Source organism: Leucoraja erinacea, chromosome 2, assembly GCF_028641065.1.
Source record: "Leucoraja erinacea ecotype New England chromosome 2, Leri_hhj_1, whole genome shotgun sequence".
Lineage (NCBI taxonomy): Eukaryota > Metazoa > Chordata > Chondrichthyes > Rajiformes > Rajidae > Leucoraja > Leucoraja erinaceus.
The window spans coordinates 91,792,402-91,814,413 of NC_073378.1; the positions used below are offsets into that span (position 1 = coordinate 91,792,402).

A 22,012-nucleotide genomic window follows, 5' to 3' on the forward strand; every position below is an offset into this window, starting at 1 on the left:
TAATATATATTTTTTAAATCAACAAACTTTAAAAGAATATATGGGTTGGGAATTCTGTCAAATTACTCTTGCTTTGTTCTTGGTAGGTAGGAGGAAGAGCAGGTCTGAGGGAATTTCCATTTTTTAGCTGTTTTTTAGCAATGATTCAAGATGATAAGACACAGGAGCAGGAATAGATTAATGGCCCTTCATAACTGCATCACCATTCATTAAGAAAATGGATGATCTCTGACCTCACCACTATTTTCCTGCACTCATCCCACATGCTTTGAATCAATAAATATGCAGAACTCATGAAAATATGTGTATTACAACAGGGAAACAAGAACAAACGAGTACTTTGGTTCCGTCTTCACAATGGAAGACACAAACAATCTCCCAGAAATACAAGGGGACTGAGGATCTAGTGGGAGGGAGGAACTGAAGGGAATCCACATTAGTCAGGAAATGGTGTTAGGTAAACTATTGGGACTGAAGGCAGATAAATCCCCAGGGCCTGATGGTCTGCATTCCAGTGTACACAACGTGGTGGCCCTAGAAATCAATACAATACAATACGGTTTATTTGTCACATTGCACATAAAGTGTAAGTGAAATGAATATGTCAGCAGTGGTACAATGATAAAGAACACACACAAAAACACAATAAAAATTTAACATAAATATCCACCACAGCATTCATCACTGTGGTGGAAGGCACACAATTTGGCCAGTCTTCCTCCATTTTCCCCCGTGGAGGAAGACCTCAACCCTCTGCAGCCGTTGCTGTGGGCGTCCAGATGGTAAAAGGACATGGTACAAGTCCAGGTAAGTCCAGGATCGGCTCTTCCCCACCGGAGACCGCGGCTTTAAGTTGGTGTAGGCCGCAGGCCGGCGGTCGAGATTTAAAGTTTAAAGTTCCCGCCGCAGACAGAAGCACCGCAGACCGCAGGGCCGGCGGTCGAAGCTCCCCTCCAGGGGTGATGGTAAGTCGCCACCGCGCCCACAGTAGAAGTTGGCCGCGGGCTGGCAATGATGGCTTCTTCTTCCCCCGGGTCCCCCATGAGGGATCCCAGGCTGTAGACGCCGCGCCAGCTGGAGCTGTGCAGACCGCGAGGGGCTTCAGGCTGCCGGCTGCCCCGGGCCAGTGAAACGGAGCGATCCCCTCCAGCGAGGGCTCACCCGCTCCACGCCGAGAGTCCACGCTGCGCCCACCGCTGAAGCCCCGGGCTCGTCTCCGGGAAAGGCCGCGCCGATCCTTGCTTTAGGCCACGGGGGAGGCGACCTGGAAAAAGTTGTCTCTCCATGGAGGAGGCGGCCAAAACGGTTTCCCCCTCACCCCCCCCACACAAGACACACAAAGAAACATTAAAAACATACTTTAAAACATACTAAAAAAAAAAAAAAAGTTAAAAAAACTAACACACTGCTCACAGGGCTGCTGCCATTGCTGCACCCCCTCCTCCCACACTCCAAATGTGGATGCATTGGTGATCATTTTCCAATGTTCTCTCGACTATGGATCAGTTCCTGTGGACTGGAGGGTAGCCAATGTAACACTACTTTTTTTAAGGAAGGAGGGAGAGAAAACGGGGAATTATAGACCAGTTAGCCTTACATCAGTAATGGGGAACAAAGAGTAAGATGACTGAACTTTATTGACTTCCATCACAGTGAGAAACGTTGATTCCGCTGTGGTGGATGCTTATGTTAAACGTTATTGTGTATTATGTTTTTTTTATTCGTATGGCTGTATGGTAACTAAAATTTCAATGTCAAAGGTCATTGGAGCATGTGACAATAAATGTGAACTTGAACTTGGGGAGATGCTTGAGTTGATTTTTAAAGATGCCATAGCAGCGCATTTGGAAAGCAGTGGCAGGATTGGTCGAAGTCAGCATTATGAACTTGACTAATCTTCTGGAATTTTTGAGGATGAAACAAGTAGAATGGATAAGGGGGAGCCAGTGGATGTGGTGTATCTGGACTTTCAAAAAGCCTTTGACAAGGTTGTACACAAGAGATTAGTGTGCAAAATTAGAGCACATTAATTGGGGGTAGGGTATTGATATGGATAGAGAACTGTTTGGCAGGCAGGAAGCAAAGAGTAGGAATTAACGGGTCCTTTTCAGAATGACAGGCAGTGACTAGTGGGGTGCAGCAAGGCTTGGTGCTAGGACCCCAGTTATTTACAATATACATTAACAATTTAGACGAGCAAATAAGCGAGTTCGGTATTCCGATAAATACAAGGAATCATGGAATTTGTCAAAGGTCATTCGGGGAAAAAAAAGCAAACACAGCGCTGTATAAACTAATCTACCAATTAATTAATCTAGAATTCTGTCAACTCAATAGCTTCCTTTCTCGTTCTGCTGTTCACACACTACTTACACAGTCCCAGTTCTATTCATTAATTTGCAATTTTGAGATATACAAAAAGTTAAAGAATTTATTATTTTCATTTAATCCTTAATGTGTTTGCTACTGGAATAAGAAAATATTACGTGTTTTCAGTGTGATGTGAGCTGATGCTTTACCTACAGGCGGTGAGAATGTACCGTTAAGGCAAGGGTCGGTAACCTATGGCCAACGGGTTGGAACCGGCCCATAACCTGAAACATCCTGCCCACAGGCGCATTTTTTTAGTGACTAGAATATTGTTCTTGCCTTCAGTGGGACTTTGCCCAGAGTTGGCCCAGTGCTTGGCCAAGGCAGCTCTCCGGGATGGTTTTGACTGGAATGGTTTTACATTGTGGAGTTCACTGTGCCTGATCAGAGTGAACACCCGCACCTGTGGACGCATCTCACGGTGGAGTCTGTTACAGACGGATTCCACTGCCTGTTGGTCAATAATTGGATCAATCTCCTGAACCAGTGGCCACAGATCTACCGGCGTGTGTTCTTTCCGAACTGAACTCACTGGGGAATGAATCCGTTAACAGAGCCATTGTGCTGCCGGATTTTAAGTTCTCCCTGCCTTCCCTCTGGAACCCTCCTCGTCCCCATCGGATGTCGAGTTCCCAGAGCCCTGGTTAAATGCGGACGGTCTCGGTTAAGTTTGTGAAACCGGCCCCATCAGAGACTGCGGGCAGGATTAACGAAAGAAAGGACCATTCCGTAGGTATGTTACAATACTTACCTTCAGCAGCGCTGCAGTTCTGCCACTGGCCGTGTGCACGATTTTGGCGCGTTTGAGGGGGTGAGGGACAGGATTAAAACACGATTTTCTCTTACCTTGTCCTGGATTATATTTTGTCAGAGTGCAAGCTTTTGCTGAAGAATTATTCCGACGGCCGTTCTGTGTCTTTTTTTTTTAAATCACCCGACAATTTCAGCGCTGGAGTCATTTTAAAACCAGCTTCTAAAGCCGTCAACGCCGACAACGGGAACGGATTTCATGTAGGTGACAGGTAAAAGACAGTTGTTTCTTTTTATGTATAAAAGTGTTTCTTAAGATGCCTTTAGTTCACATTTTAAGTTGTGAAACGGTGATTTAGTCCCCATACAAACTGGCATGCCGATATGGGGGTCTAAATCACTGCAACCGCAACATTCTAAATGGTCGCGTTCCAGAAAAACACACTCGCAAGATGATTTAAATGGCCATTAATTTACAGGTATTAAACATTAAATTCCTTCCATTTGGCCTATAAATCCATGACAATGAGATTTAAAAAACATGTTTTATTGTGAATTCTTGTGTGAATGTTATTTGGACACTTAGGCTATTTAAAAATGTTAATCTATTCTTAAGAAATTGATAGATGTTTAGATCTAATAATTGAATTTTATAATTAGCTACAATTAGGTAACTAACTAATTATATGCTTTAATTTCAAGTCATCTAAGTAAGATTGTTTCATATTTGTTTCAGAATGCTTCAATCAATAATAACTGAAAATGTATTTCAGTTCTCTTAATTTTTAATAAAGTTATAGGCTTTTGACTGTCCTCGATCACAGTTTTTGAGTTCAGTCAATGGAAAAACAATAGGGAACAAGATGCTTATTTCCGAGTATGAAAATGGCCATGACTTTCTTAATACTGAAGATATGAAAGTGAATTAGGTGTCAAATTAAACTTCTTTTTATGCTTTATCTGATGGGATAAATTACAGACTTGATTTTTAAAATCTCAAAATTTTGTAACATTGCTACATTACGCCTATTGTAGCGGGTAGCTATTCATTAGGAGTGTGAGAGAGAGTGGAGGAGTGTGGGGTGAGATTTAATTTCCAGCAGCATGTAAATGGTGGATGGCTGTTTATCGGGTTGGAGGCAGGTGACTAGTGGGGTGCCTCAGGGATCTGTGTTGGGTCCTTTGTTGTTTGTCATGTACATCAATGATCTGGATGAAGGTGTGGTAAATTGGATTAGTAAGTATGCAGATGATACCAAGATAGGGGGTGTTGTGGATAATGAAGAGGATTTCCAAAGTCTACAGAGTGATTTAGGCCATTTGGAAAAATGGGCTGAAAGATGGCAGATGGAGTTTAATGCTGATAAATGTGAGGTGCTACACCTTGGCAGGACAAATCAAAATAGGACGTACATGGTAAATGGTAGGGAATTGAAGAATACAGTTGAACAGAGGGATCTGGGTATAACCGTGCATAGTTCCTTGAAGGTGGAATCTCATATAGATAGGGTGGTAAAGAAAGCTTTTGGTATGCTAGCCTTTATAAATCAGAGCATTGAGTATAGAAGCTGGGATGTAATGTTAAAATTGTACAAGGCATTGGTGAGACCAAATCTGGAGTATGGGGTACAATTTTGGTCGCCAAATTATAGGAAGGATGTCAACAAAATAGAGAGAGTACAGAGGAGATTTACTAGAATGTTGCCTGGGTTTCAACAACTAAGTTACAGAGATAGGTTGAATAAGTTAGGTCTTTATTCTCTGGAGCGCAGAAGGTTAAGGGGGGACCTGATAGAGGTCTTTAAAACGATGAGAGGGATAGACAGAGTTGATGTGGACAAGCTTTTCCCTTTGAGAATAGGGAAGATTCAAACAAGAGGACATGACTTCAGAATTAAGGGACAGAAGTTTAGGGGTAATATGAGGGGGACCTTCTTTACGCAGAGAGTGGTAGCGGTGTGGAATGAGCTCCCAGTGGAAGTGGTGGAGGCAGGTTCATTGGTATCATTTAAAAATAAATTGGATAGGCATATGGATGAGAAGGGAATGGAGGGTTATGGTACGAGTGTAGGCAGGTGGGACTAAGGGGAAAAAAATTTGTTCGGCATGGACTTGTAGGGCCGAGATGGCCTGTTTCCGTGCTGTAATTGTTATATGGTTATATGATGGACCCACAAGGGTTGACACTGCAACGGCAGTAGCGAGAGCGAGAGCAAGAATGAGAGTCTGTTTTAACAGTTTGTTTATTTTCAGCTGTTAAAAAAAAGCGACCTGCCGATGTCCTACATACTGCCATTGATAAAGTTACATTACCATACCGCAAGTAGTGAACAAATCCAAATATCTCACAGAATACTGTAAAAGTTTGTTTGCCAAAGTTCTTACCAGGCACACCAATAACTGCTATGAGCGTATAACTATTACACCAGTGTTTCAAACTAACTGCTATATTTAGCAGGTATAATATTGCTTTACGCAATATTATGTCTACTGAACATAGCAGTTAGTTTAAGACACTGGGATACCAGTTATACGCTCCGAAGCATAAAACAATAAAACACCAAACATTTCGACTGACATATGATGAAAGAATGGGTTGTCTGGGCTTGTGTTCACTGGAATTTAGAAGGATGAGAGGATATCTTATAGAAACATACAAAATTCTTAAGGGATCTGACAGGCAATCCAATAGATACAGGAAAAATGCTCCCGCTGTTGGGGGAGTTCAGAACCAGGGGGTCACGGTTTAAGAATAAGGGGTAGACCATTTAGGACTAAGATGAGGGGAAAAAAATTCTTCCAGAGAGTTGTGAATCTGTGGAATTCTCTGCCACATAAGGCAGTGGAGGCCAATTCACTGGATGTTTTCAAGAGGGAGTTAGATTTAGCTCTTAGGACTAAAGGAATCAAGGGATATGGGGGGAAAAGCAGGAACGGGGTACTGATTTTAGATGGTCATCCATGATCATATTGAATGGCGGTGCTGGCTTGAAGGGCCGAACGACTTACCCCTGCACTATGCGCCGCTGCCCACGCAACCTTTGTCCCGTGCAGCCGATGTCCCGCAGCCGATGCAGCCGATGCCCCGCTACCCCATGCAGCCGATGCGCCACTGCTCCATGCAGCAGATGCGCCGCTGCCCCATGCAGCCGATGCAACGCTGCTCCATGCCGCAGATGCGCCGCTGCCCCATGCAGCAGATGTACCGCTGCTCCATGCAGCAGATGTAACGCTGCCCCATGCAGCCGGTGCAACCTGCTCCATGCAGCAGATGCACCGCTGCTCCATGCAGCAGATGTACCGCTGCTCCATGCAGCAGATGTAACGCTGCCCCATGCAGCCGATGCAACGCTGCTCCATGCCGCAGATGCGCCGCTGCCCCATGCAGCCGGTGCAACCTGCTCCATGCAGCAGATGCACCGCTGCTCCATGCAGCAGATGCACCGCTGCTCCATGCAGCAGATGCGCCGCTGCTCCATGCAGCAGATGTAACGCTGCTCCATGCAGCAGATGCACCGCTGCTCCATGCAGCAGATGCGCCACTGCCCCATGCAGCCGATGCAAGCAAAGATCCTGTGCAGATAGCTATAGGATCTTTGGATGCAACGCTGCGGTGAAACCAGGCGCAGCCTCGCCCCGCCCATTCGCGGCTGCGTCAGTTCGCGGCGCGGTGGCTTGGCGTTGCCATGGTCACCGCGGGCCTTGGTCACAGACGGCGGCGGGAGCAAGCGGGCAGCGGGCAGCGGGACCGGCGGCCAAACAGCAGCACCTATGTCGCGGATACGGCCCTTAGACATGAGCAGGAAGCAGTACCAGTTACTGGCCGATGCTCTGTGCAAGCTCACCAAGCGATGTAAGTGAACAGATGTAACCGCAGCCTGGGAGCTGTGTCGCTCTTGCTGACTGCAGGCTGATGCATTGACCAGATTCACAATTTCCTCCTCACCATCTCTCTGGCAATCAGTGGCTGGAGGAGGATTTACAATCCCTAACATTTATCACCCCACCCTATCCTCCTCCTTGTAAAGTTGTTTAATGCAGAACGCGTAGGAAGGAACTACAGATGCTGGTTTAAACCAAAGATAGACACAAAAAGCTGGCGAACCCCGCGGGTCAGACAACATCTCTGGAGAACCTGTCCCGCTGAGTTAATACAGAACGCAGTAGGTATGAGTATGTCTTTTGGCGATAGAAGAGGCAAGGTACAGAAGAAACACGAGCAGAGTAGCTTCTTCCCAACCTCCTCCACAGGTGGAGTGGGTGAAAAAAAGGTAGATGAGAAAAGGTTGTGAGAAAGAAGGATATGTGTGGTAGGATCTTTATGAATAGAGCGACCGAGGAGAGCTGGTTACCTGAAATTACAGAATTCAGTGTTCATGCCGTTAGGTTGAAGACTACGGGGCCATCTGCCAATCCACTCCTCATCTGGATCCTTTTTGCCCATGCCAGCTCTTGCACCCCCTTCACTTTATACTGGCTATTTTCCCTCTCAGTTCACAGGAAGGGTCACCATCCAAAATATTGACTGTCCATTTCCCTGCACAGATGCTGATTGACTTGCTGAGTTCCTGAGCAGTATGTTTTTTTTGCTCCAACAGAAACATACAGGATGGAAAGATGCCCTTCAGCCCAACTTGTCCATGCCAAACAAGATGCCCCATCTATGCTAGCCCCTTTGCCTGCAATTGCCCCCCATCCCTCTAATTATGTCCTATCCATGTACCTGTCCAAAAGTCTTTTAAATGTTGTTATAGTACCTGTCTCATTTACCTCCCTTGGCAGCTTGTTCCATACCCCACCAAAATATGTGTGAAAAATTTGCACCTCAGAATCCTATTAATTTATTTCCGCTCACAACGTTTCTGGTAGATAGAAAATACTGGAGAAACTCAGCGGGTGAGGCAGCATCTATGGAGAGAAGGAATTATCTCTATGTTCTCTGCTTTTTGATTCCCCCACTCTGTATAAAAGACTGTGCATTAATCCCATCTATTCTCCTCATCATTTTATATATCTCTATAAGATCACCCCTCGGCCACCTCCGCCTCAAGGAATAAAGATTTAGGTTTATGATGGTCACATGTACTAAGGTACAGCAAAAAGCTTTGGTTTGCTTGCTGTTCCAGATCAGATACACCAGGGTGGAAGTCCAACATCAGAGGGCATAAGGTGGGAGGGGAAATTTAATTGAGATGTGTGGGGCAAGCAGAGAGAAGTGTAGGTCTGTAACACATTGTCAGAGGTGGTTGTAAGAGGCAGATATTGTAGTTGCATTAAAAAAAATGTAGATAGGCACATGGAAGTGCAGGGAATAAAGGAATATGGATCATACGCAGGCAGATAAGATCAGTTTAACGGCATCATGCTCAGCACAAAGATTGTGGGGGGAAGGACCCATTCCTGTGCTATACTCCTCTATGTTCCATGTTTATATGAGTCATAAATACAATCAAGGCAAACTCAAGTACAAGAGCAAAGGGGGAGATACAGTGCAGAATATAGTTCCCACCATTGTAGCGCATCAGTCCCATAGATAAAGTTCAATGTTCACAATGGGGTAGAGGAGAATCAGACAGTGCCCTAACTTATGGAAGGATTGTTCAGAAGCATGATGACAGAGGGGAAGAAGCTGTTCCTGAGCCTGGTGGTTGCGCTTCAAGCTTCTGTACCTTCTGCCGGACAGGTTCAGAGAGAAGAAGGAATGACTGGGGAGGGTCTTTGGTTATGTAGGCTGCTTTTCCAGGGCAGCATGAAATGTAGATGAAGTCAAAGGTGGAAACTTTGATCCGTCTGATGGACTGAAGTACATCTACAACTCTTTGCAATTTTGCAGTCTTGGACAAAGCTACTCCCACACCAAGTTGTTTAAGAAGGAACTGCAGATGTTGGAAAATCGAAGGTAGACAAAAGTGCTGGAGAAACTCAGCGGGTGCGACAGCATCTATGGAGCGAAGGAAATAGGCAACGTTTCGGGCCGAAACCTTTCTTCAGACTGAAGAAGGGTTTCGGCCCGAAACGTTGCTTATTTCCTTCGCTCCATAGATGCTGCTGCACCCGCTGAGTTTCTCCCGCACTTTTGTCTACCCACACCAAGTTGTAAGGCAACCCGATGCTATGCTTTCTATGGTGCATCTGCAGAAGTTTGTACGAGTTATTGGAGTCATGACAAATTTCTTCCGTTTCCTGAGAAAGTAGGCACTGGTGTGCCTTCTTGCCAGTTGGATCAATGTACTTGGTCCATGACAAATTGTTGGTAAATTAATGCAAAGTAACTTGAAGTATTCAACCATTTCCACTTTGGCACCATTGATGCGGAATGGGGGCATTTATACCACAATGTTTCTAAAGTCCTAGCCTTCCTAAAGTCCATATAGATAACATTTACTGCCTCACCCTCATCAACCATTTTGGTTACTTCTTCAAAAAAAATTCAATTAGATTTGTAAGTTACAAATGCCCTATATTTGTTTTGGATTTCCAGAGGCTGCAGGTTTTTGCTCCAATTGCTGATCAATTCACTGTCACTCTCTTTCAAAAATGTCCAACTTGAAACAGTTCTGTTCCTTTCTCTGACGTCTCTTTTTACCTTATTTGCTCTAAGTGGTTTATGGTTGTTTTTTTTTTCACTTTTCTAGTTCTGATGAATTCATAGACCTGTAATGCTAATTCTGCTTCTCTATCCATTGATGCTGCGTGACCTGCTGAGTTCCTCCAACATTTTCTATTTTTGTTTTGGATTTTAAGCATCTACAATTTTTTAGAGTCACAGTCACAGTTATACAGCACTAAACAGGCCCTTTGACCATACTCATCTATGCAGACCAAGGTGCCAACCTGAGGTAGCCCGATTTGCCTGCATTTGGCAAATGCATATCCCTCTAAATCTTTCCTAACCATTTAGCAGTCCAAATATCTTTTAAACAGAATTGTACCTGCCTCTACTACTTCCTCTGACAGCCCGTTCCACATACTCTCTGCCCTCTTTGTGAAAACTTTTACCCTTTAAATATTTCCCTCCTCACAAGTCTATTCCTCTAGTTTTAGACTTCCTGGGAAAAAAGACTGCGAGCATCCTTTGTATCTGAACCCCTCCTGATTTTATGGACCTCGATTAGCTCACCCTTCACCCTCCTTTGCTCCAAGACAACAGCCCCAGATGATCCAATCTCCCATAATAACTCAAGGCCTCCAGTCTCAGCAATATTCTTGTGAATATTTTCTGCATCCTTCCCAGCATAACATCCTTCCTATAGGTAGGCAACCAGAATTGCACACAGTATTCCAGATGTGGTCTCACCAACATCTAGTCTAGCGTTAACAGGGCATCTCAATTTTTGTATTGTGCTCCGACTGATGACGGCAAGCATGGCAAATGGTTTCTTCACCACCCTATCTACCTGTGTCGCCACTTTAAGCGAACAATGTGTTTGTACCCTTCGGTGTCTCTCTGTTCTACAACACTTTTCATGACCCTGCCATTCACTGTGTGTGTTCTGGCCGAGCTTAACCCCAAAACTTCACACTTTTCTGAGTTAATTTCCATTTATTATTTCTTTGCCCACTTTCCCAGTTGATTTAGATCTTGTTGTAATTTTACACAACTTCTTCACTGTCAACTCTACCACCAGTTTTGGTTTCATCCACAAATTTACTAATCATGCCATGTACATTCTCAACCAGTTGTTTCTATTAATGACAAACAACTGCTTCTGACCCCTCTGGCACACCGTTGCTGCTAATGCATCAGCATTGTCTTTGAACAAAAAGCTCGGTAGATTAAAAGGTGTCACATGGAATGTAGGAATATCACGTGGAACTCAGTAACAGTTTTCTTTATCATTCTGTTGTTTTCTTATTCTTTGCTGATTTATTCTGTATTCCTCACTCCCTTGTTTCAATGTCTACAGTTGTTCAAATGTTTGTGGAGAAGAGTAAGAACATGAAGCTCCCCCTACATACAATGGAGAAATGAAAGTGTTATATTAAACTATATGACCTTTGGATATAAAATTACAGTCTACCAGGAATTTGCTAGCATGTGCTAACACAATAAATACTTAGGGGGTGATCACACTGAAGATTATTTCAAATAAGGAAGATTTAACAACTCCAGTGGTTATTCAGCTTTAGAATTACTTGTAAGAGGCTCTGCCTCTCCCTGTGTAATATCATAACGTTTGATTCAATTACTTCATGAATGGAGTTAGAGTAATGCTTTTGAATAGGTGATGCCTTGAAGAACAATTCACGTGATATGCTTTTGTGCTGTCACTGAAGTTCTGAGGAGTGAAACAGTAAAGCTTCTGTCACACAGTTCCAACATCCTGTGTTCATTCCTGATGTTTGGTGCTGTCTGTAGAGTTTTAAAGTTCTAGTGACTGCACATGGGGTTTTCTTCAGGTGCTCTTATATCCTCTCATACTCCAAATATGTGCAGGTGTTGGTTAATTGAGCACCCTAATTAGCCCCATGCTTGCGTGTGAGTGTAGAATCTAGGGGGAGCTGGTGAGCATACTGGGAGTAAATCAAATGGCAATAGTGCAGTATTAGTGTAAATGAGTGCTTGATGATAGGGGTATTGGCAGTTGTAGAATGGTATGTTTCCATGATGTATGCCTCCTCGACTTTAAAAAAACATATAATGTGCAGTAACTGAAAAAGATTAATAAGTAGTAATTCCCATTTAATTCCATATTTCTTAATTTTTGCAATCTTTGTACCAAAGATCAACAGTATATTGTATGAAATCCACCCTTTTTGGTACTTTATGTTAACAAGCATGTTATTGTACCTTTGCTGTAGTCAACAGACATGAGGTGCAGTGTTTGATGAAAGTCTTCAGTTCCCTTGTTGACACTTTCCCCGAGCAACGTATTACAGTAGGACTTGATCGAAACAAATTTAGAAATGTTCTGCATACCTCATTTGGAATGACTGATGATATGATCATGGACAGAGGTGAGTGTTGCTTTTATTTTACATAACTTTTCATGAACTGTCGATATGGTGATCTCTGGATCATGTGTGATAATTTGTAATACCGGATATATATTTTTGCATATGTAAGCAGGTCTGCCATACTGAAAAAGAGCAACAAGCCACACAACTACATAAAAGTTAACATAAACATCCACCACAGTGAATCCCCTGCGTTCCTCACTGTGATGGAGGCAATAAAGTCCAATCTCCTTCCTCTTTATTCTTCCGCGGTCAGGACAATCGGTCCATCCGCAGCTCGCGGTCAAAGCCCCGTTGGGACGATCGAAACTCCCGCTTTGGGGCGATTGAAATTCCCGCGTCGGGGCGATCGAAACTCCTGCGTCAGGGCGGTCGAAACACCTGCGGCTTGGAGTCCCCGATGTCGGACTCTACCAGAGACAGCGGGCTCCGCAGTGTTAAAGTGTCACAGGCTCCCATGGTTGGAGCCCCAAAGACGACCCCCCCGACAGAGATTGCGAGCTTCGTGATGGTAAGTCCCGCAGGCTCCCGCGATGGAGCTCCCGCGATGGAGCTCCCAGTTGATTTGTAGCAAAGACCGCCAACTCCACGATGTTAGGCCGCAGTGCGGACGAAGATACGATACGGAAAAAATCGCCCCCCCCCCCCCCCCCACACACAAAACAAGCTGAAGAACACAAAAAAACATACATTTAACATATACAAAACAGACACAAAGGGACAGATAGCCTGTTTGCGAGGCAGCCATTGCTGGAGCTATCCGGTGGTGAGGGTTATTGCATTGGTTCAGGGAGGTGTCCTCCATTATCATTTTTTCAGGATACTCGAAGAAAGGCTACATGCAACTTTATTAATATCACCCAAATCCCAGGAACAAGTGAAATAATTATGATCAACAGGGAGGAATGATACTGTTGGCCAGAATCATTCCAAATGCATTCCTATCTGACATGTAAATCTTTGTAGTGAAGTCTAGAACATTCTGTTCTTGTTCTCACCTATAATTCTCCATATAGAAAATCCTTGGGTATACAACCACCTGCCAACTTACTCAGATAGCATAACCAGCACAATCATTTCCATTCTGAGTAGGGGTGTCACACTTAGTAAACTTGCCCAAGGAAGACCACCATCTATCTCATCTATCTTGCCATTTGATTCTGAGTACATAGCAAAAGTAGTGCCGATGGTTAATCTGGTTAATCTTTACTCCAGGTGGACAACTAAATAAAGTTCAAGTTTGCAATCAAGGCCAAAATATCAGACCCATTGTACAGGTATTCCTCCTTACATGAACTTGCAATTGTAGTGGCCAAAATGTCACCCCTTAAATTGCATTACATGCTACAAAGGCAGAGAGAATGGTAGACAAGAACATCCAGGGGAAATCCACATGGTAAAGAGCGATGATGCAAACTCCACACAAACAGCACCCAAGGTCAGGATCCAATCAGCCTCTGCACGTGCTCGCCACCATGGGTCAAGCTCAGTGGAATTATCAAAAGAACTGCTCAAAACGAAATGCAGAATTAATCTGAGATCTAAATATCTAATTAAGGAACAATTTAGCTGAAATTAATATCACTAATTAACTATACTTGTACGAATGTGAATACCGGTGCTTTGGACTGCACTACCCACCCAGTCCCGAGCTGTGTTGAGATATTTAAATCTTTTTTAATGTTTAGTGTTTTTCTTTTTACAATGCAAATAAAAGAAGCAGTAGAGGCCATCCCTGGATGGGTTCCATTTTTACAGACGTCCATAAATTGATTTTATTTGTAAGTTGGGAAACACATAAAAATCAATCAGTAAGGTAACCATATCTCCATAGTATTGTAATGAATGGCACCAACTGCACAAAAGATTGATAAGAACAATTGCTAAAATTGGAGAGAGAAGAGAAACTAGTTTGCCATTCATAGGAACAAACATGTTTTAGATTTTTAGATTTAATATTATTATTGGAGCTCCCTCATATTGAGGTGTCTATAAGTTAGGGTCAACTTGTACTAAATACTGTTTTGTACATCCATAGACATTTGGCAACTGGATACTTGTAATACCATGGGGTTTATATTGATATTAGTTTGTGCAGCTGTTTTATTTGTTTGGTTGATAGGTTAGACAAAATGGCATGAATTACAAGGATGCATTTATACAACCCAAACAATGTTTTCAGAACACTCTAAGTAAATGTCAGATGAGTATTTACATTTTCAGAAGAGCTTCAATATTTACATACTATTCATATCCAAAGAATAACAGTTAAACAATACTTCACTGTTGTTTTTCTGAAATATATTTCCGAAAATATAATATATTTCTCATATTTTCGTTTCATTTAGAACACAGTACATCAAAAAGTACAGCACAGGAACAGGTCCTTCAGCTCACCCCATGTTTGTGCTGAGCATGATACCAATTTATGGCAGTTGTTTCTGTCCGCACATAATCCATATCCCTCCATTTCCAACATATTCATGCACCTACCTAAAAGCCTCTTAAACACCTTAAACACCATTATCTATTCTGGTTTCATCACACTCCCTGGCAGCGCATTCCAGGCACCTACCACTCTCTGTGTAATAAAACATTCTCCACACATAAATTAGAAAAAATCTATGATAAACATCTGGTTAATTTTGTTTTGATAGTTGTCGCATCTCGTGGAATCTTTGCTATGGATCCAATCATTCTAAATACTGGCTAAAGTTAATGCGCATAAGAAAGAGAATAAGTTGTAAGGCTACAGGGGGAAAAATGGAATTGATGGACTACTCTAAGAGTGGCATGGACTTGATGGGCTGAATGCCTTCCTTCTATGTCTTGATAAGTAAATAAGTAAACTTTAAATATTTCATGGTAGTTTTGATTTTTTTTTCAGTTTTTCGCTCATTTGACAAAGACAATGATGGCTATGTCAACATGAAAGAATGGATTGAAGGACTTTCAATATTCCTCCGGGGGACTTTGGATGAAAAGATGAAGTGTAGGAATAATTACATTTTTATTTGTATAAAGTCACCATTCTTTTCCCTGGATACTTTTTGTAGGTAAACCAGACTTTTGCAGCTGTGCTACCACATTTGATCATGAGATCACCGCAGTGCCACATGTAGCATGATTGCTATCTATTTCAATAGATAGCAATCATTTACAATAGACTATTTCATTGCATTCTTGGCCAGTCTCCCATGATAAACTTAAAGTCTTTCTGGCACACATCATTTGGTCATTATTTGCCTACCCTGATCGGCTCCAGCGAAGCATCGTATCTGTTTAAAAACGACTTATCCTTTTTTTAAATTCCCTGTAGTCTGTAGCCTTCTTCAACTCGCTCCGTTATTGAATGAATTTTGGATGCAGATTATAACCATATGCTACTTCAAAGTCCAATTAATACGATCAATTAGGAATTACCGTATTTTCCAGCAATGAAGACGCACTTGCGCCGAAGATGCACCCCCATTTTGAGTTGCTAAATTTTGAAAAGAGGCCGGCGGGACAGGATCAAGGGTTTGGTTTAGTCAGTAGAAAGGAAGATGTGAAACTCCTTCAAGGAGTTAATGAGGATCGGGAAGACATGATCACATTGAATGGCGGTGCTGGCTCAAAGGGCCGAATGGCCTACTCCTGCACCTATTGTCTATAAGGCGCTGAGGTGGCGGCCGGTTCTGCTGTCCGGTCCCGGCGACCGCTCGCAGCCACCTAAGCTAGAAACCTAGAAATTTGCAGGAGTCATTATCGAGCCTGGCGCTGATGATCATGGCGATCATCCAACTCAGTATCCCGTACCTGCCTTCTCTCCATACCCCCTGATGTAGCCACAAGGGCCACATCTAACTCCTCTTAAATATAGCCAATGAACTGGCCTCAACTACCCTCTGTGGCAGAGAGTTCCAGAGATTCACCACTCTCTGCGTGAAAAAAGTTCTTCTCATCTCGGTTTTAAAGGATTTCCCCTTTATCCTTAAGCTGTGACCCCTGGACTTCACTAACATCGGGAACAATCTTCCTGCATCTAGCCTGTCCAACCCCTTAAGAATTTTGTAAGTTTCTATAAGATCCCCTCTCAATCTTCTAAATTCTAGAGAGTATAAACCAAGTCTATCCAGTCTTTCTTCATAAGACAGTCCTGACATCCCAGGAATCAGTCTGGTGAACCGTCTCTGCACTCCCTCTATGCAATAATGTCCTTCCTCAGATTTGGAGACCAAAACTGTACGCGATACTCCAGGTGTGGTCTCACCAACACCTGTACAACTGCAGTAGACCTCTCTGCTCCTATACTCAAATCCTTTTGCAATGAAAGCTAACATACCATTCGCTTTCTTTACTGCCTGCTGCACCTGCCTGCCTACCTTCAATGACTGGTGTACCATGACACCCAGGTCTCGCTGCATCTCCCCCTTTCCCAATAGGCCACCATTTAGATAATAGTCTGCTTTCCTATTTTTGCCACCAAAATGGATAACCTCACATTTATCCACATTATACTGCAGTTGGCTCCTCGCCTGGAGCGCAGCGGCAGCAGTGAATGAGTGAGTGAGTTGCTGCCATGATCTCCGACCACCTCCTCAAAGTTCCTGCCCTCCCCCCAACTTTACCCCTGGCGGCCCTGCCAAGTTTACTACTTTGTGCTGACCTGGGCCAGACCCCCCCCCACATGCTGTGGAAAGGAACTCTTCCCCTCCCCTCCCCCCCCCCAGCGGCGTTGTCCTTTTACAGCCGCTTCCCACTTCACACAGTTCCTGGGTCGAAGGCATGGCAGGTTTCACAGAGCAGTCGTTACGAGAGTGGCATTGCTCGGCCTAACCTTTGGCCTCCAAGACGTAGGTCTTATTTTAGAGTAAAAGATAGCGTCTTGGATGCCGGGAAATACGGTAATTTATTTGGAGTTCTTTTCTTCAAGATGTTCCTAAAACGATCAGGCCACAATGTTTTTAACTGAGCTGATGGTGTCAAATCTTGTTATGTAACTATCCTAGGAACACACAGGATAGTTTACTATAGTTGTGATGCTATGTTATTGATGTTTTTTTTAATAGCTTAAAGTGTAAATAATTAAATGTCAATTAATTGAGATTAAAGTTAATTATTTACTTTGATTCAGTCTGCTTTGATGTTTTCGACCTAAATGGAGATGGGTTCATTTCACGGGAGGAGATGTTTCATATGCTCAAAAGTAGCCTTGTCAAACAGCCAACAGAAGAAGATCCCGATGAAGGAGTAAAAGACTTGGTAGAGATAGCACTGAAAAAATTGGTAAGAAAATTGATTATTAATTAAGATGTTTTTTCCCTGGTGAGCAATACACATCCATTCAGGTCTGTATTTGGTCAGTGTAATGGATATCGCCTTATCATGCCTTAGAGACAAAAAACAAATGTTACCCAAAAACAAGAAAACTTACACTGGGTATCTGATGATGATGACCTGAAAACATTTTAAATGGCACATTCGCTTTGTGACTTTTCTCACTAAATCTGATCCATAGTGTAGGAAATGCTTCAAAGAAACAATTGAAGATTAGAACAACATGGGTAATATTTCCTTTTTAACACTTAACTGAAAAGTGAATATGGTTCTGTGCATATTTAAAAAATATATTGTTATTACCTTGTCACCTCAAAATGTCTCCAAGCATTTCCACGATTAATTGCACTTCTGCTATTTTCTAGTGCTTTCAAATTGTAATGCCATTATAAGCATATTATTGAGAGAAAGCTTTTCAAGAGCTAGGGTAACTTGTACGACAATTATTATTTTATTATGTGACTAAATATTTTTTTTGTAAATTTTAAATATTGCACTGTGGATGCTATAGTGATTATTTTTGTCCCAGTCATATCTTGTATTGGAGACTAGTAAATATAAAAGATCGAGAGGTTTCAAGGGAGACCATAAATTGATTTTTTTTTAATCAAGCTGATTTAATACTATGTTTTCAAAGTTAAAATGAAGATATGGTGTATTTGGTAAAATAATTCAATGTGAGCTACATTAATGTGAGTATTCAGGCACAAATAAAAATCTCAAGCAAAATTTGAGATTGAAAGTATTTTTATCCACCAGAAATTAATAAACATTAATGCAAAGTTGATTGGTTTTTATTAAAAGCTAAATTAAACAAATCTAAAAACAATCATTTTTGCTTTAAATATTTTATTTTCATGGAAGGTAAATAAGAACATTGTTGTAGGGTGGCTTATTGCCAGTTCAACTGCATTTCATCAATATTTTTGTGAAAACTATTCTTGATTTTTCTTACATCTTGCTATTACTATTTACTCTGTGCAACTGCAATTTCAGCATTTTCCTCTTATCAATTTCTAATTATATGCTCACTCCTCAGTGCTGACAACTTCAGTCTTGTGTCGGTGTTTTATTTTGCGTCATATTTTCTCAAACTGCTGCATGTAGCAGAGTTATCTTATTCTTTATACTGGAACTTCCTGTGCTGTAATTCTCCTTGTTTTGAAAAACCTCCTTAAAATATTTTCTCTCAACTGTTGGACACGTACCATTCCAGTTCCTGTAATAACTACATATATGCCCTTTTTAAGTTGAAAATTTGATGCCTAGAATATTTTGTATGATTTTTATTGTTAAAAGAGGGTGCTCATTTGCAGCTGTATATAAAGCAAATATAAATGGGATTTACTGTATGTTATCCAATTGCTCCATGTTAGACCATGTAATGAAATATTGTTGTAAATTGTCCCCTTTTCATTACTAGGACCACGATCGCGATAACAAAGTTGCATATGCAGACTTTGAGAAGGCAGTGAAAGATGATAACCTCTTATTAGAAGCCTTTGGACCCTGTCTGCCAGATCCAAGGGTAAAGTCCAATTTTAACATTTCTTAATTTCTTAGAGTGTTGCATATGATGTATTATCATTCTGTTCCCAAATGTGTTTTCAGATGTTGTCAAACATAGTAATGTAATCAAGAATTGTAATGTGATTATTACACCTGCATCAGCATATACCAGGTAGTGGTGGTCAGGGGACATCAGCATTATTCTGTTATGTCTTTTGGACTATATTCATTGTATTTCATTGTGTATGTGAGATATAGAGGCAGACCAATGATTAATCCTTTAAATGTATCAATGTGATTGTTGGATTAGAACCTATTGCAGCTGATTCAATTTCCTCCCATCCAGCCAGATGATGGTAGGGTCATTTACAAGTTTAATAGCACAGTCATATGTGTCAAACAGGATGTTTTTTCAGGACTAAATATAAAGTCAATATTAATGGACATTGTGGGAATTTACTAAATTATCAGAACATAATAGTAAATAGTAAACAGGTTCCCTTTCTCATAATCACATAAGGTGTTATTGGTAACGTGAATCAGAACTGTTTTCGAATGTGCCGAAACTTGCAGATAAGAATAAAAATCCTGGAAAATAGAACCAGAAAATGCTGAAAATACTCCATAAGTCAGGCAGCATCTGTGGAGAAGCAGGACGAACAGTTAACATTGAGATCAGTAACTTCTACTCAGAACAGAGGAAGTCATTGACATGAAAGTTTAGCTTTGTTTCTTACTCCACCCGTTGCCTAGTTTGTCATGTATCCTCAGCATTTTGTTCGTATTTCAGTTTTTTGCAGCTTCTTTGCTTTAAAATTTTGTAAGATGACAAATTCAGGTCCTTGTAGGTGCATTATGCAAATACAGAGGCATGGGCAGGGGTGTCTGACAAAGGCCTGTTTGAAAGTAGCTAAATAAGAGGTGCAAGTATCGTATGGAAGAAAATCATTAACTAATAAAGACACAACACAGTTAGGTGATCAGCTGCTGCAAAAACAAACTGCTGGACGAACTCAGCATTTAAAGCAATATCAGTGGTGGCAAAGAAATGGTCAACATTTTGGTTGACATCCCGCATTAGGTGAGCAGCTATTTAGTGGAATAGAGTCATTGGAGCATGGATTGTGTCTCTCTGAAGAATGGGTTTTGTCAAGGCAGTGAGATGTAACCAAGATTCAAATGCCTTGTTGATACAAGTCCACAAGATTCTTGCATATTGTTGTAGGTGAGTGGAAGAGGAAACGGAAGAGAGGTTTAGGACAAATGCAAAAAAAAGACACCATCTGCCATTCATTTCTTTACATAGATAAAAATTGTGACTGTAATTGAAACAGGTTATGGAGATGAAAATGGAGAATTGTCAAACATTATCCTTTTGCATCTTTGTAATACAATTTTCAATAATATACTTATCTTTTCATTTAGAGTGCACTCGCTTTTGAGGAACAGGCCTTCAAGAAATCCAAGGATGATTAATTGATATTGATGCGTCAGATTGCTTCTCCATGGTGTTCATAACGGCTAAATGAACTCGCCGTTCATAATCAGTAGCTCATTCCCAAATGAATGTGATACACTGAGTATTAGTTAAGTGATTTACCCACTTATCGACTTTAGAAAATATTCTTTCTGTCATATCAACACGATAACAGCACTCACCTTTATATTAATTAGAAAAATGAATGGTACAGAAATGCAAACACCTACTGTAAACCTAAATGTTACAAAAATACCTAAGGTTCGGTTTAAAACAAGTACTCCAGATCGCAAAATAAATTTGTGCTGCCTGTTATTCATTTTTCTTCTTTAAAAATTTGATGAAGTAAAATGCAAGTGACATTGATGGAAAGGAGCATTTTATTTTCATAAGACAATTTGTACGATACTTGCAGGACATTCCTGATTGCTAGATTTTATTTTACAATTTTAAAAAGGATGGAAGTATGTTTTTATACGTTTAAAGAAACAATGTACATTTATAAATATTCAAAATTAAGACAACATACTGCAACATTGTATACTCTCCCCAATGCTTATTTTTGCTGATATTGTATGTATAATTAAGTGATAGTGTAAACTGAATACATTGAATGAACAATGTTAATGTTTCTGTTAATTTAATTAGCTTTATTTTGTTGACATGGATAAATGCACATTCAAAAACTTTTATTTAAATTGAATTCACACCTAAAGAAAGCAGCTACCGATTTAATTGCACATGCTAATTTCATCCTAATAGTCTTATTTCTACCCCTCCAACCAAGGCAGTATTACAATGACAGTTATTTCTGCAACTGCTGTGGTAGCTACCTGGCTGGAACTGGGATTTTCAACGTTGCCATCATGGTTTCCATTAATCAGTTATAAATTCGGCAACATGATTTTCGTTTACTGTGAATAAAAGAGGAAGAGGGAAGTCCATATTAATTAAATTATTCCGAGACTCGAAAGGAGGAGAAATACCTCCTTTATGGTGATTTGAGAATGCTTAATCTTGGGCAACAAAGTGGATACAAACTTATATAGTCTGCTTACATTGCAGAATCATCTTTGGGTATAACATAGTTTATACCTTGAACAGTTGTAGTCTCAGTTTAACAATTAAAATGAAACAAAGTGCTATTCGTAGCCTCCTTGCTTTTCTAATTCATTCAGAGGTCTCTCTTGGTTAGAAAACCCCAAGACTAATGGTCGGGTAGTTGCAAGCTTACAACTTCTGACGAAAATTCCTGCAATCTCTCTTTGCCTTGCATTCAGTTTAAGTTTATCAACAATTAGGAATATATTTAGTTTAGAAGCTTTTGTGGTAGTTCTTGCTAAATTTTGTTAATTGCAGTCCACATTTTTAATCAATAAAGAAAAGAAAATGCATAATATTCTTTATGTCTTTAATTTCCTAGAAATGTTTAATTGCTATTGGATGGTACATGGGATATTTAAATTACTTAAACCAAATGCAATAATTCTTTGGAATATTTAAAGTCCTTTTTTCTTAAGGTATACTTGTCGCTTAGTTACAGAAGCAGAAAGAAGTAGGAGTCTGCCATTTGGTTCTCTGGTACGTTCCACCATTTAAACCAATCATGGTAGTTCAACCACAACTATC

General features: G+C 41.2%; 1 protein-coding gene across 1 annotated transcript; it reads left to right on the forward strand.

Annotated features, from left to right (window-relative positions):
• Positions 1–6,708: 6,708 nt before the first annotated feature.
• Positions 6,709–21,795, forward strand: clxn (calaxin). The gene is made up of 6 exons (XM_055660921.1): positions 6,709–6,973; positions 11,923–12,078; positions 14,966–15,070; positions 17,195–17,346; positions 18,821–18,925; positions 20,332–21,795. The coding sequence occupies exons 1-6, from the start codon at positions 6,721–6,723 to the stop codon at positions 20,380–20,382; spliced, it is 822 nt and encodes a 273-aa protein (XP_055516896.1). The 5' UTR covers positions 6,709–6,720; the 3' UTR covers positions 20,383–21,795.
• Positions 21,796–22,012: the final 217 nt, after the last annotated feature.

Bases quoted from the DNA above. Each gene is read 5' to 3' on its own strand.
- clxn (XM_055660921.1), top strand. From the start codon at position 6,721: ATGCAACGCTGCGGTGAAACCAGGCGCAGCCTCGCCCCGCCCATTCGC. The intron at 12,079-14,965 runs GTGAGTGTTGCT...TTTTTTTTTCAG, and splicing joins TGATATGATCATGGACAGAG to TTTTTCGCTCATTTGACAAA. The intron at 17,347-18,820 runs GTAAGAAAATTG...TTTCATTACTAG, and splicing joins AGATAGCACTGAAAAAATTG to GACCACGATCGCGATAACAA.